Source organism: Macaca nemestrina, chromosome 15 (genome assembly GCF_043159975.1).
Source record: "Macaca nemestrina isolate mMacNem1 chromosome 15, mMacNem.hap1, whole genome shotgun sequence".
NCBI classification, from domain to species: Eukaryota; Metazoa; Chordata; class Mammalia; order Primates; family Cercopithecidae; genus Macaca; species Macaca nemestrina.
In genome coordinates, this window is record NC_092139.1 from 105,697,340 (window position 1) to 105,712,157 (window position 14,818).

Here is a 14,818-nt window from a genome sequence, read left to right on the forward strand (position 1 = left end):
GTCGCTGCCGGGATAAGAAGAGGCCACGCAGTGGGGAGGTGTGGGTGGGAGCAGGGTTGTGCTGGGAAGGCCTGGGGAGCGTGGGCAGTGGTTCCCAGGGATCAGTAACAGGCCCTCTCCCACCCCACCCCCAGCTCAGTCGCTGGGCAAATCCATCAGATCAGTCTGCTGTCACCAGTAGGGGGTGGGAAAGGCAGGGTCTGTGAAATGAGGGGTCCTGGGACAGGATGAGGGCCGGAAGAGCTATGAGAGGCCCTGGGCAAGAGGTAAGGAGGCAGGCTGTAGACCACCAGCACCTCAGACCCTGCCGATGGAAAAACGGGTCTTGGCAAGTGTCAGTGTCGCCGCCTCCCTCCTTGTCCCTTGGGAAACTCCTATTCCTCCATCAGGCCTCAGCTCCAGCATACCTCTTCCAAGACGCAGGGGTTAAGAGTGAGAGTTTGGGTGTCATTCCATCTGCAGGGCCCTGGACAATCTGCTTCATCTTTTTCAAACTCATCTGTAAAATGGGGACAGTAATACCACAGAGCCTGCAGGATGGTTGCAAGGATTAAATGAAATGCTCTTGGCACGGAGGAGCCTACTTCTGACAACAGGGATGCCCTCGTTCCTTTGCTACTTCCCCCACCCATGTCCCCCCACAAGGTAGGCTTGGCCCTCTGAGTCTCCACCACACCATCCTCTTAGCCCAGGTAGTAATTACAGTCATGTCTGTCTCCTCCATGGAACAGTGAGCCCCTAAGTGTGGGGACTGGGTCTGATTCACCACCAGGTCCCCAGAGCCCAGTGCAGGACCTGGGAAGGCACGGACTTCACACCTTGTGTCACTGTCCAGGTCCCCACCAGCACCAAGACCCTGTCCCAGGCGCTCGATGTCACAGGTGTCCGGCTGAGTGGCAGCTCCCCACTCAGCCTCCACTTCCTCACGTGTGACCCTGGTGACCTCTGAAGGTTGCTTCCCGCCTGAAAATGCTGTGAGTCCATGTCTCAAACCCACGTCACCATCCTGCCCCCAGACCAACCCCTCCCGCTTCCCTGCCCCATCAACAGCCCCACTGTTCTCCAGTGACCCAGGCATGAGGCTTCGGAGTCATTTTTGACTCATCCATCCCCTTCATCCCCTATGGCTAGTCATCAGCCACAGTTTTTCCTTCAAAACACATCCGTAGTCCCCTCCCCAACATTCTAGTCCCCTCTGTCTTGGCCTCCGCTTTGGTCTGAAGTCTGGAGATTTTGTCCACTTTCTTTTCTTTTTTGGAGGCAGGGTCTTGCTCTGTGGCCCAGGTTGGAGTACAATGGCGTGATCTCGGCTCACTGCAGCCTCAACCTCTGGGGCTTAAGTGATCCTCCCACTTCAGCCTTCCAAATAGCTGGAAGCATAGGCACAAGCCACCACACCCAGCTAATTTTTAAATTTTTTGTAGAGACAGGGTCTCACTCTGTTGCCCAGGCAGGTCTTGAACTCCTGATCTCAAGCAATTCTCTCACCTTGGCCTCCCAAAGTGCCAGGATTACAGGTGTGAACCACTGCACCACACCTGGCCTGATTTTGTCCATTTTCCAACTTGCCAGTGTCCTCTCACCTTCCACTATGGCCATCTTCCCAGGAGAGCTCTGGAGTTCCACGATTATGGTCCTCCCAAAAACATGCAGCAGGTACCTGGCAGGGGAAACTGCCTCACACCCATCACCTGCCCCCGAATCTATCAGTCAGGAGCCGAGCTGCTGCCTCGAGGCTGAGTGTGCCCAGGAGACACCGGGGTCTCTGCCCACAGTCAGGCGCACAGTCCACTGAGCTCTGCTATTCCTTAGGCCTAGCACTGGGCATGGGGCAGGGAAACCAAGATGCTTGAGGCACAGGCCCTGTCCACACCCTGATCAGGGACACGGATGGATGATGCCACACCGACGCAGTGTGCTATAGGAACCTACATGGGGTGGCGGTCACCCCTCACGCTGCCCAGAATCAGGACGTGTCACAGAGGACGGACAGTCGAGCTGGGTCTTGAGGAACGAGCAGGAGTTCTGTGGAGAGGGTGCTTCAGCAAGGAAGCTGCCTGGATGCGCCTTTACGAAGGCCCGAAGGGGCAGGTGCGGTGGCCACCGTGGGAGGCGGGGAGGCCAAGCTGAGAAAGGCTCCGTGGGCCGCTGGTCAGAGGCGAGCTGCCTATGGAATCCCTTACTGCCGTCCGTGATTCATGTCCCCCACACGGAGCTGAACCTGGGAAGTAACGCCTCCCTGTAAACATCAAAGCAGCCATCGGTGAGCCATCCTTGAGCCCAGGAGGTTGAGGCTGCAGTGAGTCATGATCGCGATACCGCACTCCAGCCTGGGCCCCAGAGTGAGACCCTGTCTTAAAAAAAAAAAAAAGGAAGTGGACAAAATCTCGAGACTTTGCACAGAGCTGCCCTCCCTACTTGCCGTTCTTCGCCACCCTTTTCAGGTGGACGGGGCATGGCCTATCACTCCCATTTTACAGATGAGGACTCAGATCTACAGAGAGAAGGCGCTTGCCCAGGGTGGCCAGCTAGGCTTTGGTAGAGCCAGGCCTGGAATTTCCCTGGCCCCGGATCCCAGAGTCTAGAGGTTGCAGGGAGGCTCAAGCTTGGTTACCCGGTCCCTCTGGGGTAGGGCTGGTTCTGTAGGACCAGATGGGGCAACAGACAGGCCCAGCTGCTGGGAACCCCAGGACCAATCACCAGTGCCCACGGAACCTCGCCAAGGCAAGCCCTGCTGGGCTGGCACAGCCTCTGAGGCCAAGCCTGCTCCCCAAGTGCAGTGGGGTTTGGGGGATGGAATCTGGCCTCGGGGGAGCGGGAGGGACTGGGTGGCGGATTTGTGTTTCCACTTGATTTCCTCAGTTGTTTTCCAAGAGCGGTGGCAGGATCCTGAGGGGAGGGGCGGAGGTGGGGAAGCCACCGGAAGGCGCCAGGGCTCCACTGCCTGCCCCCCATGTGACTCCGCTGACTGACGACAGTGCCGCGTGGAAGGGCCTCGAGGCTTCCGTCCTGTGCTTGCTGGGCGAGGGTGTGACGTGGACGAGGGCACTGGGCCCGCACTGGGTGACTCCTCGTGACCCATGCTGACTCTAAGTCTGCTGCCCACTTGGGGCCCCAACTCCTTTCATTCTAGGAGTCAAGAGAGGCTGTGACTGCCGCTGACCCCTATTCCCTGCACCATCCCAGGGGTCAAGTGGCTAGGGCTGAACCCGGACAGGGCAGGGGTGCCCCAAAACCCAGGGCTTGGCATGGCCACTTGGGGTCCTCCCGACTCCCCTTGTCAGCCCCTTCCGCCTCCCCTTCTGCCTCCTCTGGTCCCACCGTTTCAGCCTTATCGCCTCACCACCTCACCACCACCATCTGTCCCTCGCTCCTCAGGCCTGTCCACTCTGCTCCTCGTCCCCACTGGTTGTCTTTTCCGCCTTCCAGGGCTGCCCTGGGCTCTCACTGGGCCTTGGGCCACAGTCTTTTCCCTTCCATGCACCCCTGCGTCCCAGGCCTGGCAGCCTCCCCAGGCCTGTCACAGAGGAGTGGGGTCAGCCACTCCTGGCTTCAGAATCTGCTTGGCCACTTCCTGGCCGCGTGGCGGCAGGCAGGTCCCAACCCTTCTCTGGGCTCCAGCTTCCTCCTCTGAGAAGCGGGGGAGGGAATAATGCCAAACCAGCGACCTCCTGCACCGGCTGTAAGGAGACCGCAGTGCCCGGCACAGGGCGGTGTGGGGAGGCAGCCGAAGAGCTCAAAGGAGAGCCAGGCCACTTGGAGTTGGAATCCCAGCGCTGACACCAGCCGTGCAGCCCTGGACCTCTCTCTGAGCCTCAATGTCCCCCTCTGTAAAATGGGGATAATAATAGCAGCTTCCCCTTGGGACAGAATGAACTAATCCCAGGGGAGACCTGTCAGCCTGGGCTTTCTGGAGGGGGTTGTGCCTGCGCAGCTTGGAACAATGAGTCAGAAGCAGCCAGCAGAGACACTGAGCGGAGTGCACTGGAGGTGGGGGCAGGGCTTGAGCAGAGGCCAGAGGAGAAACCAGATGGGAGCTTTCGGCCCAGGGCTGGGAGTGGTGGGAGGTGAGACCTGGGGCCCTGGCCTAGGACGAGCTGGGGCTTTCCAGGATCCCACCCCAGCCTCCTCACCCCACCTTGCTAGCCAGGGGGCTGACATCCCTCCCCACGCCCCAAGCAGATTCCCTTGTGCTGGTGCTGGTCCCTCCACCTACAAGCTCTCCCCGCACCTCTTGGCCTCTGCAAATCCTGCCCATCCCTCCGTAACACACAGTGTGGGTCTTCCTTCTTCCAGGAAGCCTTCCCTGCTCTCTGCCACAGCCATCTCTCTCTCCCCCTCTGTCTCTGCCTCTCTCGGTCTCACACCCTTCTGTGGCATCGCCTGTGACATGAACTCACCACGGTGGGTTCTTCTGTAAATGCTGCACGTCTGGAGCCCATTAACTGTTAACGGGAGCCTCTGAGGGCTTTACACCCAGACTGGTGTGTGCATACCCCTCACCTTGCCTGATTCTCAGCACCGTCCTATGGGACCAGAGGGATGAGCCCACTTGACAAATGAAGATGCTGACCAGACAGGCCAAGGGGCGGCTGCCCAAGGGTCTATAGCAAGTCAGTGGGGCAAGTGGGAATCAGGGGTCGCTCTCTTCCCTGCCCAGGGCAGGGGGCCTAGCAGGAGCACATTTCCTTTCTGTTCATTTGCAATCCCTCGGTCTATCCTGCTTCTGTCCTCCCTCTCCTGCCCACCGGCCTCTCTGCCATCTGAAACCCCCTGCTAGTGTCACCACTTTCTGCATGACTGCCCCACCTCACTCTCCAGGTGCTGCCTGACACCCGCAGACAGTTCATATGCATCTGCTTCATAACCATGGCTGAACTGAGGCACCCGCCAGGCCACTGGGAGCGGCAGAAGAGCAGGGGCAGCCCTGGCGGGAGCGGGTGGGAGGTGCTGTCCCTTCCCAGCTGGGTGACCACGAGTTGCAGCCTCATGTCTCAGAGCCCCCTTCCTACCCCCGAAGGGCAAGCTGCCTTCTTTTGATACACCCGCAGAGCTCCAGAGTGGGTGCGGTTTTACTGATGAGGAAACTGAGGCCCTGGGAGGCCAGGAGCCAGCCTGAGGTCAGAGGTGAGGCACTGAGCCCCTGCTTTTCTTTTTTTTTGGAGACAGTCTCGCTCTGTTGCCCAGGTTGGAGTGCAGTGGCGGGATCTTGGCTTAATGCAACCTCTGCCTCCCAGGTTCAAGCAATTATCTATCCTGCCTCACCCTCCCATGTAGCTGGGATTACAGGCGTCTGCCACCACACCTGGCTAAGTTTTTGTATTTTTAGTAGAGACGGGGTTTCGTCATGTTGACCAGGCTGGTCTCAAACTCCTGACCTCAGGTGATCCAGCTGCCTCAGCCTCCCAAAGTGCAGGCATGAGCCTCCGCGCCCAGCCGAACCCCTACTTTTCTAGGCCATTTGCTGATGTCATGGCACCATGAGGCTGGTGGGGCAGGGAATGTCCTCAGAGTCCTTTGAGAAGCTTTAAAAATTTCCCCAAGAAGAAGCTTCCTTCTGTGCAACCAGGATGTCCACAGGCAAGTCTCCCCTTCAGGGACCTGGAACCCCCCATTAGCGAACTGCCCTCAGGGGCAAGGCTGCTCTCCTTAGGAACCTGTCCTAGATGAACAGGCCCATTCTTGGCACATACTAGATGCTCAGTAAACACTTACTGAAAGAATGATTTGGGTCTCATTTAGGAGGGGTGGATAACAGGGGAGGAGTGGCTGCAAGGGATGGGGGGGGGTAAGGAGGGCTGCGGCCAAGGCCTGTGGGTCTCTCAGTTTCTGACCTTGACCTCCAGAGAGTCCTGTTGCGATGGAACTCAGACCACACCATCCCCTGCTCAAAGCCCCAACGGGCCTTCCCCCTGCGTTCAGAGCTAGGCCCTCCAACCCCACGTGTCTGACTCCCTTTCCCACACACTGGCCTCCTGGCTGTTCCTAAACTCAACAGCACATTCCCTCTCAGGCCTTTCATGCTGTTGCCACTGGCTGGAATATTCTTTCCCCAGATATTCTTCCTCTCTTCTTTCGGATCTTTGTCAAAACTCATACTCTCGCAGGGGTCTTCTCTGACCACCATGTCTAACATAACACCCCTCCCATCTCTCTCCACCTTTACCCTGCTTTGTTTTTCATTCTGGAACTCACGGCTGCCTGATGTTAGCTTGTAGGTTTACTTGTATGCTGCCCATCTTCCTGAGGAAAGAGGAGAATAGCTGCTCTGTGAGGGCAAGCTGGTCTGTTATGTCTACTGCTATAGCCCCAGAGCTGGAACAGTGCTGGGCACATGGCCAGTGCTCAATCAGTGTTTGTTGAAGGAAGGAAGGAAGGAAGGAAGGAAGGACCTCTTTATTCTGCTAATGAGCAACCATACTATCTTTTTTATGTTATGCTATGTTATGTTATGTCATGTCTGAGACAAAGTGTCACTCTGTCTTCCAGGCCAGAGTGCAGTGGCGCAATCTTGGCTCACTGCAGCCTCGAACTCCTGGACTCAAGCGATCTTCCTGCCTCAGCCTCTCAAGTAGCCAAGTAGCTGGAACTACAGGTGGGCACCACCACGTTCGGCAAATTATTGCTTTTTTTTTTTTTTTTTTTTTTGTAGAGATGGGGATCTTGCTATGTTGCCCAGGCTGGTCTTGAACTCTTGGCTTCAAGCAGTCCTCTGCTTTGGCCTCCCAAAGTGCTGGGATTACAGCCATGAGCCACTGCGCCTGGCCTCTTCCTATCTCCTTTTTTTTTTTTAGACAGAGTCCCACTGTGTCGCCCAGGTTGGAGGCTGGAGTGCAGTGGCGATTCCAGCCTCCCAGGGGATTCTCCTGCCTCAGCCTCCTGAGTAGCTGGGACTACAGGCACGTGCCACCATGCCTGCCTAATTTTTGTATTTTTAATAGAGATGGGGTTTCACCAGGATGGTTTTGATCTCCTGACCTCGTGATCCACCCACCTCGGCCTCCCAACTCTTCCTATCTTTTGTTCATCCAGTGCCTCCTATGTGTGTCCCTGTGCGAGGTGCTTTTTGAATAAGTAGCCTCAGCAGATGGACAGCAGCTCACTTCATACAGGTTGGCTGGAGGTAGCAAGGGTCATCAAGTCAGCGTGTGGGAAGTGCTCTAACCACAGTAGGTGCTCACGAACAGTAGCTTCTTTTAGAACCACTTGCCTGTGATCAGATGGCCTCTCTGGGAGCCAGAGAGTCAGTGTTGGGAGGTAGAAGGTGGGGGAAGGGGAGAAAGCTGTGGTGGGGAAAGAAGAGATATGCCTAAATTTTAGGAAAAATGTTCTGAAAGGCAAACTGTGCAAAGATGGAAGGGACAAGCTCCCTGTCAGCATCAGGAGGCTTCAGCCCTGGTGGCCCTGGAACCAGGACCAGCTTTGGGACGTGAAGCCAGAGAATGTGAGGATTCAGAGGGCGTCCTCTTGAGGTTAGGGTGGGCCAGGCCCTAGAGCTTGGAGCAAGTGGCTCAGGGGAAAGGACCAGGCCAGGCCCAGGCAGGTGGAAGCCATGGCTGCGGCTGGGTCACAGGGCGGCTGGGGTTTGACCTGGCGGCCATGATGGACTCTAGACCCAGGAGCCACCCGGGCACAGGACGGGACGGGTTGAGAGATCTGGCCGTCCAGGCCCTGAGTGTGCCCTCGCTCCTCCCCACCTTCCGCCGTGGCCTTGAGCCCCTTGCGCCCGCGCCCATGGGGTTAAATCTCTCCCTGTCTCTCTCTGCTCCAAGTTGTTTTCCAAGCGAGGCAGAGAATGGTTCTCTTGTTACCAACATGGCTTCTGGGCATTGGGTAATGCGCTCCCTCTTCTCCCGCAGCGCCACAAAGGGACCTTTTGTTCCCCTCCCTGCCCCTCTCGCTGGCTCTTCCCGGCCCCCCACCCACCCCAACTCCCTCCTCCCCACGCCGCCGGCGCCCGCACCCCGGGGCTGCGCGCTGACCGTGGCGGCCACGGCGCCCTCCCTCTCCCGGCGCCTGCACTGGCGGCCGCCATCTTGCGAGTGGCCCTCGGGGCGGCTGCGGCTTTCCTGGGGCTCTCGGGGCCGGGGCGGTCGTGGGGGGCGTCTGGGGCCCCACAGGACGTCCCTGACCCACCTTACGCCCCCCAGGGAGTGGCATGACCCTTGGGTTTCCAGCCTCCGCGCCAGGCCTCGTCCCTGCACGGGACAGGTCGCGGCCCTACGCCATTTCCCGCGGCCCTTGCTTCCCGGGAGCGGCTCCCGCCTGACGACTGAGTGGACTGCGCTGGGGGGGCCGCCGCTGGGACCCAGCCCCTCCAGAAAGAGCCCTCTCTGCACCCGCTCCCACCCGCGCGAAGCACAAGATGGGGCTGTCCCCGAGACAAAGCCTAAAACCAACTGTACCGGAATTTTTGGAAACCGAAACACAACGTGTCCAAGATGGGAATGTCAGGAAGCCAGCCAACGAAGTGTCTGCCCTCCGGGGACACAGTATCTGTCCACTGTCCCTGCCCACGTCCCCTCACAGCCCTGCAAGGTGGGTAGGGACGGCTGATGCCATTTTTCAGATGAGGAAACTGAGGCACAGAGCGGCTCCACAGCCAGGACTGGGCGCTCATCCAGTTGACTCCAGCGCAGATCCTCTCTTCCCAGGGCAGCCACCCCCGCCTTGTGAGAGCCGGTGCCCGGGGGAGGGGAGGGATGGAGGCCTGGGCAGTTCACCCAGGCCCAGGAGCCAGAGCCCTGGCAGGTTGCACGCAGCTGCTCCCGAGAGGCACCGCTTCCACCCCTGCACCAGCCCTGCCTCCACAGACGCGCAAAGGAAGCAAAGCCACTGCTGGCCAAGCACCTTGGCCTTCCAGCCAGGCACAGACATCCAGAGAGGAAACCCACGCACCTGGCACTGGACGGGGTGGCGGGCAGGGATAGGGCGAGGGCCATTGAGTTCAGCGAGACTCTGGCGGCTCTCAAGGAAGACAGGCAAATCAGCACAGAGCCCCTGTGCTGCAAGATGGGGCCTGGGCTACCCAGGAGCTCCTAACCTGAAGTTGGGAAAGGAAGGCTTCCTGGAGGAGGTGACTGTGAATAAAATCTCAAGAGATAGTAAAAGTTCTGCAGGCAATGAAAATGAGAAATAGGGTCAGGCATGGTGGCTCACACCTGTAGTCCCAGCACTTTGGTAGGGTGAGGTGGGAGGATCACTTGAGACCAAGGAGTTGGAGACCAACTTGGGCAACATAGGGAGGCTCTGTCTCTACAAAAAAAATTTAAAAATTAGCCAACCATGGTCGTGTCTGCCTGTGGTCCCAGGGGTCCCAGCTACTTGGAAGGCTGAGGCCAGAGGATCACTTGAACCTGTGAGGTGGAAGCTGTAGTGAGCGGAGATCACCGCATGGCACCTTAGCCTTGGCACCAGTGAGACCCTGTCTCAAAAAAAAAAGAAAATAAATTGAGAAAAGGGTAGGAAAGCAGATGTGAATGGCAAAGCTGGTGGGAGAGGCACCCCAGGCCATGGGCTGGAGCAGAGAGGGCCTGGCAGGGGTGGTGGGAGAGGCGGCAGGGGGAGGAGCGGTCAGCAAAGTGGCCACAGAGGTGGGGGACTCCAGAGGACCAAGGGTGACCTGGGAAGGTGTGTGGACTAGATCCTAAGGGCGATGGGGTCACTGGAGGATTTCAAGGGAGTCAGATTTGTGTTCTAGAAAGATCTTTACCATATGGGCTAGCTGTATACCAGTCTGGTTTATTACTGTTTTCCTAGCACCTAGCTCAGTGCCAGCACACAGTAGATGTTCACTAAATGCTTTGAATCAATACACAGGTGCCAGCTGTGTATCCAGAGGCGATGGTTAACTCCTGTGAGGGTCCTTCAGCTTCAGTTTCCTCCTTTGTGAACGAGGACACTGGCACCTGCCTCGTGGGCGTGTCGTGATGGTGAAGGGAGCTTGGCAGTTTGGGCTTGCTGTCCTGCACGTGGTCAGCACTCTGTAATGGCAGCTTTTATAAAATGTGTGGAGGATGTCCCAAGGGGGAGATGAGGGCAAGGACCCCAGTCAGGAGTGGTCAAGTCAGCCAGAGGAGCGAGAATAACGATGACAACAGTGACGATCAAGGGCTGAAGTTCTTCATGTATTGCATTCATGTCATCCTCAACACAGCGAAGGAAGGCGGCACCGTAGTTATCCCTGTGTTATTTTCCAGGAGGCGGCGGCTCAGAGAGGAGTGACTCACCTGAGGCCCCGTGGCCAATGCGTGGTGGATGGAAGTACATGGAACGCCAGAGCCAGGCTGGTGACCAATGCTGGTGGTGGGGACTGGTCAGGGTGGCCACCGGGGAGGGGCTGTGAGGACACGGTCCAGACTGATGGAACAGATGACGGGGGCAGGCACAGGGGGAGGGAGGTTTCAAGGACGCCCCTCAGTTTCTGGCCCAGGTGACCAGGTGGAAGGTCATTTCCTGAGTGAGGGACACAGCAGGACAGACAGGCTTGGGGAGGGACTGTTGGGATATCTGGAGTCTAGGAGAGAATCTGGGCGGGGGACGGAGGGGAGGGCGGAATGAGCTCATGGGGCAAGTGGAAGGCTAGTGGGCAGTGGAAGAGCTCCAGCCCCCAGAGACCCAGCCAACGTCAAGTAATAACGACAGTAGACGTTACGTAGCCTTGACTCTGTGCAGACCTCATCCTTCGTCCTTACATTAACTCATTGAACCCTCTCAACCATTATCAAATTGGAGCCACCATTATCACCCCCATTTTATAGTTGGGGAAACTGAGGCAAGAGACATTAAGCCTGCAGTGTTGGAATAGGCAAATCTGCAGAGAAAGGAACGTGGGTGAGTGGTGGGCTGGGGAGGATCATAGCTAACGGGCACAGGCTTTCTTTTTTGGGTGATGAAAATATTCTAAAATGACTGTGAAAATATTGCACAACGCTGTGAATATGCAGAAACCCACTGAATTGTATGCTTTAAATGTGTGAATTGTATAGTATTTGAATTTCACCTCAGTAGAGCTGTTAACCAAAAAGCAAGAGAGAGAGAAAGAGAATATTTGTACCTGGACACTTTTGCCTCTGGGTGGAGATTACTCCACCTCAGGAAGCAGTAAACCCCAACCACCAATTTTTGGAGGCTTGCTCCATATGACTTTGGGGAGGGGTTGGGGAGGGATGGGGTAGGATAGTGTCTCAGCTGCTCTTCCTGGAGGAACAAGGGCCCAGCCAGCAGATCACCCAGAAGCTTGGTGCCCCAGCCCCTCCTAGAGGAACCCCAGTGTCTGCTTGGGTCCAGGAACACACAGTGGCTGCCTTCCTTCCGGTCCTCCTGGTCCCCACAGGTCATGGGCTGGAGACCCAGGATGGTCTCTGTGATGGTCACGCCTGGCTCCTCCCCCCATATCCCAACTGAGGCTGGGAGGCCCAGGCTGCCCTGGTGCCTAGGGGCTGTGACTGACCCATGGCCTGTGCCAGGATGGCGACTGTGAAGAGGCTCCAGGGACCCCCTGGGTATGAGCCAGTGGGAGAATGAAAAGAGGAAGGGAGAAGTCTGCAGGCCTGCGCCACCCACCTGGAGGGGTCAGAGAAGGAGCTGTGCTGTCCAGGAAGGTGGGGCGGCCAGCAGAGTGGCCTGGAGAGACGAGGAGGAGAGGGTTTGGGAGAGTGGCTTCCCATGCCATGGCACCTTCTCCAGAGTAGGGTCACGAGCATTCAGGAGGGAAGGAAGTACAGACAGCTAGTGGACAGTTCTTTGGGGAAGCTGGGCTGAGAAGGGAGAGGGGGTAGAGCAATAGCTGTTTTTATTTTCTGGACTGAGAGGAAGGAATGGATAGTGGGGAGAAGAGCTGCTGACCACACAGCAGAGGGGTGGGCCAGTGGGAGAGGGGCTTCTGTGGAGATGGGGGTGTTCTGGAGCTAGATGGGGGCCCCCACTCCCAGGAGGGCAGTGGGTGGGGTGTGGGCTGAGAGCTGCAAAGCTAATGGCAGGAGGGGAGGCCGAGGGGCCCTGTGGCCTCTCCTCTTTGCAATAGAGGAGGGGTGTTGGGATTGTGGGGCTTCAGGGGGTTTGCTGTCTCTACTGAAGGCCCCAGAAGAAGGAAGCCTTGGGGACCAAAAAGGGTGGGTGGCGCTGGGAGAAGGCCCGCATGCCACTGCTGGGCTGTGTGGAAGTCCCCGTCTGAAACGGGGTTGTTCTTTCTCTTGAGAGCTCCAAGTGCCAGCCATGTGCCCCTGGCCTGGAGAGCAAGGGGCCTGTCCTCTGTGGGTTCATTTACAGCTTTTCAGAGGTGCCCCCGCCTGGTCCTGGGCAACTTGTCATCAGCGCACCTGGTGTGGATACCAAGGAGAACTAACAGAGGCTGGGCAGCTCCCGGTGCTTCCCCAGGCCCCCAGCCCCACCCCTCAGCTGAGGACAGCACCTCCCTCTCCCACCCAGGCTGTACCTGCCACTGCCCTCCACTCCACCGGGCTCAGCACACAGCAGGGCCTCAGTCAGTTTGCCCTTATGCCTGTATGCTCTGGGCAGATTTCAAAGCACTTTCCCTTAACTACCCACAGGGTGCCATCTCTCCACCACTACCCCTATGCATACACACCCAGTGGGGCTGGGAAGAGTTCCCCCCACCCTGGACCCAAATCAGGCACTTCCTCCCAAGCGAGCCCCTCCTGTGCCTCATCGGCCCACTCAAAGGCCATTTATTCTTCCTTTTGACACAGTCCTGATACCTTGGGTGCTTCCATTCCCTAGGCTGGAGGGGAATTAGAAAGGTGCATGGGAGGAGAGAGGGCCTAGGAAAAGAGAAGACAGGTGGTAAGTTGGTTTTGTCAACATTTGCAGCCGAATTTCAAGGGAGGCCCTGGAGCCACTGTATAACACAGACATGACACCTATGGGGTGCTTGTTGAAAGACACACGGGTGCTCTGCTGGCTTGGTGGCTGTGATGACTTCATGCAAATGGCAGCTGCATTGGTATGAAACTTTGTTAAAGCAAACTAGGTATAAATAAAGATTCATGTTCAAAGATCTGTATTGCAATGTGTCTAATTGTGAAGAACTGGCCACAACCTTAATCAATAGTAGAGGATTACAGAGTCATTCCTGTAATCCCAGCACTTTGGGAGGCTGAGGTGGCTGGATCACCTGAGGTCAGTAGTTCGAGACCAGCCTGGCCAACATGGTGAACACTCGTCTCTACTATAAATACAAAAATTAGCCAGGCGTGGTTGTGGGCGCCTGTAATCCCAGCCACTCAGGAGGCTGAGGCACAAAAATCACTTGAACCTGGGAGGTGGGGGTTGCAGTGAGCCAAGATCATGCCACTGCACTCCAGCCTGGGTCAGAGAGCAGGACTCTTGTCTCAAAAAAACGAAAAAACAAAAAACCACAAACCAGTAAAGATTGGTAAAGTGCATCGTAGCACATTCCTGTGACAGCATATGACATGTCCACTAAAAATGATGCCTATGAGGATTTTTTTTTTTTTTTGTGGCACCAGGAGGAACTTGGGGCCACAAGTGTGTTTGAAGGGTCAATGATCAATGCCACACAAGTAACAAACTGCCAAGTCCAAACATCTTACTTTTTTTTTTTTTTTTTTGAGGTGGAGGTCTCGCTCTGTCGCCAGGCTGGAGTGCAGTAGCACGATCTCAGCTCACTGCAACCTGTGCCTTCCGTGTTCAAGAGATTCTCCTGCCTCAGCCTCCCAAGTAGCTGGGGTTATAGGTGACCGCCACCACACCCAGCTAACTTTTGTATTTTTAGTAGAGACGGGGTTTCACCATGTTGGCCAGGATGGTCTTGATCTCTTGACCTTGTGATCCACCTGCCTCAGCCTCCCAAAGTGGCATGAGCCACCGTGCCTGGCCTTTTTTTTTTTTTTTTTTTTGAGACAGAATTTTGCTGTGATGCCCAGGCTGGAGTGCAATGGCGCAATCTCGGCTCACTGCAACCTCTCCTTCCCGGGTTCAAGTGATTCGCTTGCTTCAGCCTCCTGAGTAGCTGGGATTACAGACACGTGCCATCATGCCCAGCTAATTTTTGTATTTTTAGTAGAGACTGGATTTCACCATGTTGGCCAGGCTGGTTTCAAACTCCTGACCTCGGGTGATCCGCCTGCCTTGGCCTGCCAGAGTGCTGGGATTACAGGCGTGAGCCACCGTGCCCGTCCAGCATCTTACTTCTTAATACGATATATGAGGCCCTGGAAAACCTGGCCTCTGCTGGCCTCCTTAGCCTCCTCCCTCGCTGCTGAACTGCTGTGGTTCTCACAGCTGGTTTTACTCTATGCCTTTCCATATGCTGTTCCCTCTGCCTGGAATACCTTTCCCTGCTGTCCCCATCTACTTTGGTCTAACTTCTACTCCCCATTTAAGAATCAACCCCACAGCAAGATTGCTTGAGCCCAAGAACTTGAGACCAGCCTGGGCAATGTAGTAAGACCTCATCTCTCCAAAAAATTAAAAAAATTAGCGGGGTGTGGTGGCACACACCTGTGGTCTCAGGTACTTGGGGGTTGAAGTGGGAAGACTGCTTGAGCCTGGGAGGTCAAGGCTGCAGTGAGCCGAGATTGTGCCACTGAACACCAGTATGGGAGACAGAGCAAGACTTTATCTCAAAAATAAATAAATAAAAAATAAAAAATAAGGCCAGACATGGTGGCTCGTGCCTGTAATCCCAGCACTTTGGGAGGCCGAGGTGGGCAGATCACCTGAGGTCAGGAGTTTGAGACCAGCCTGGCCAACATGGTGAAACCCCATCTTTACTAAAAATACAAAAAATTATTTGGTGGGAGCCTGTAATCCCAGCTACTCAGGAGGCTGAGGC

The 14,818-nt window shown here is 56.4% G+C and overlaps 1 protein-coding gene across 12 annotated transcripts in view; it reads left to right on the forward strand.

Annotated features, from left to right (window-relative positions):
- LOC105464464 (RNA polymerase II, I and III subunit F) overlaps positions 1–13,018 on the forward strand; it is a 92,352-nt gene extending 79,334 nt beyond the window's left edge. For 2 of the 12 annotated variants that reach the window (XM_071080566.1, XM_071080568.1), the window contains exons 6-7: positions 10,200–10,285; positions 12,832–13,018. In XM_071080566.1, the coding sequence (XP_070936667.1) occupies positions 10,200–10,285; positions 12,832–12,970 (225 nt within the window). In that variant the 3' untranslated portion in view covers positions 12,971–13,018. Of the gene's footprint in view, positions 1–6,489; positions 6,596–6,629; positions 8,539–10,199 lie in introns of those variants that run through there. The other 10 variants (XM_071080563.1, XM_071080567.1, XM_071080565.1 and 7 more) reach the window with 9 other exon arrangements.
- The last annotated feature ends 1,800 nt before the right edge of the window (positions 13,019–14,818 follow it).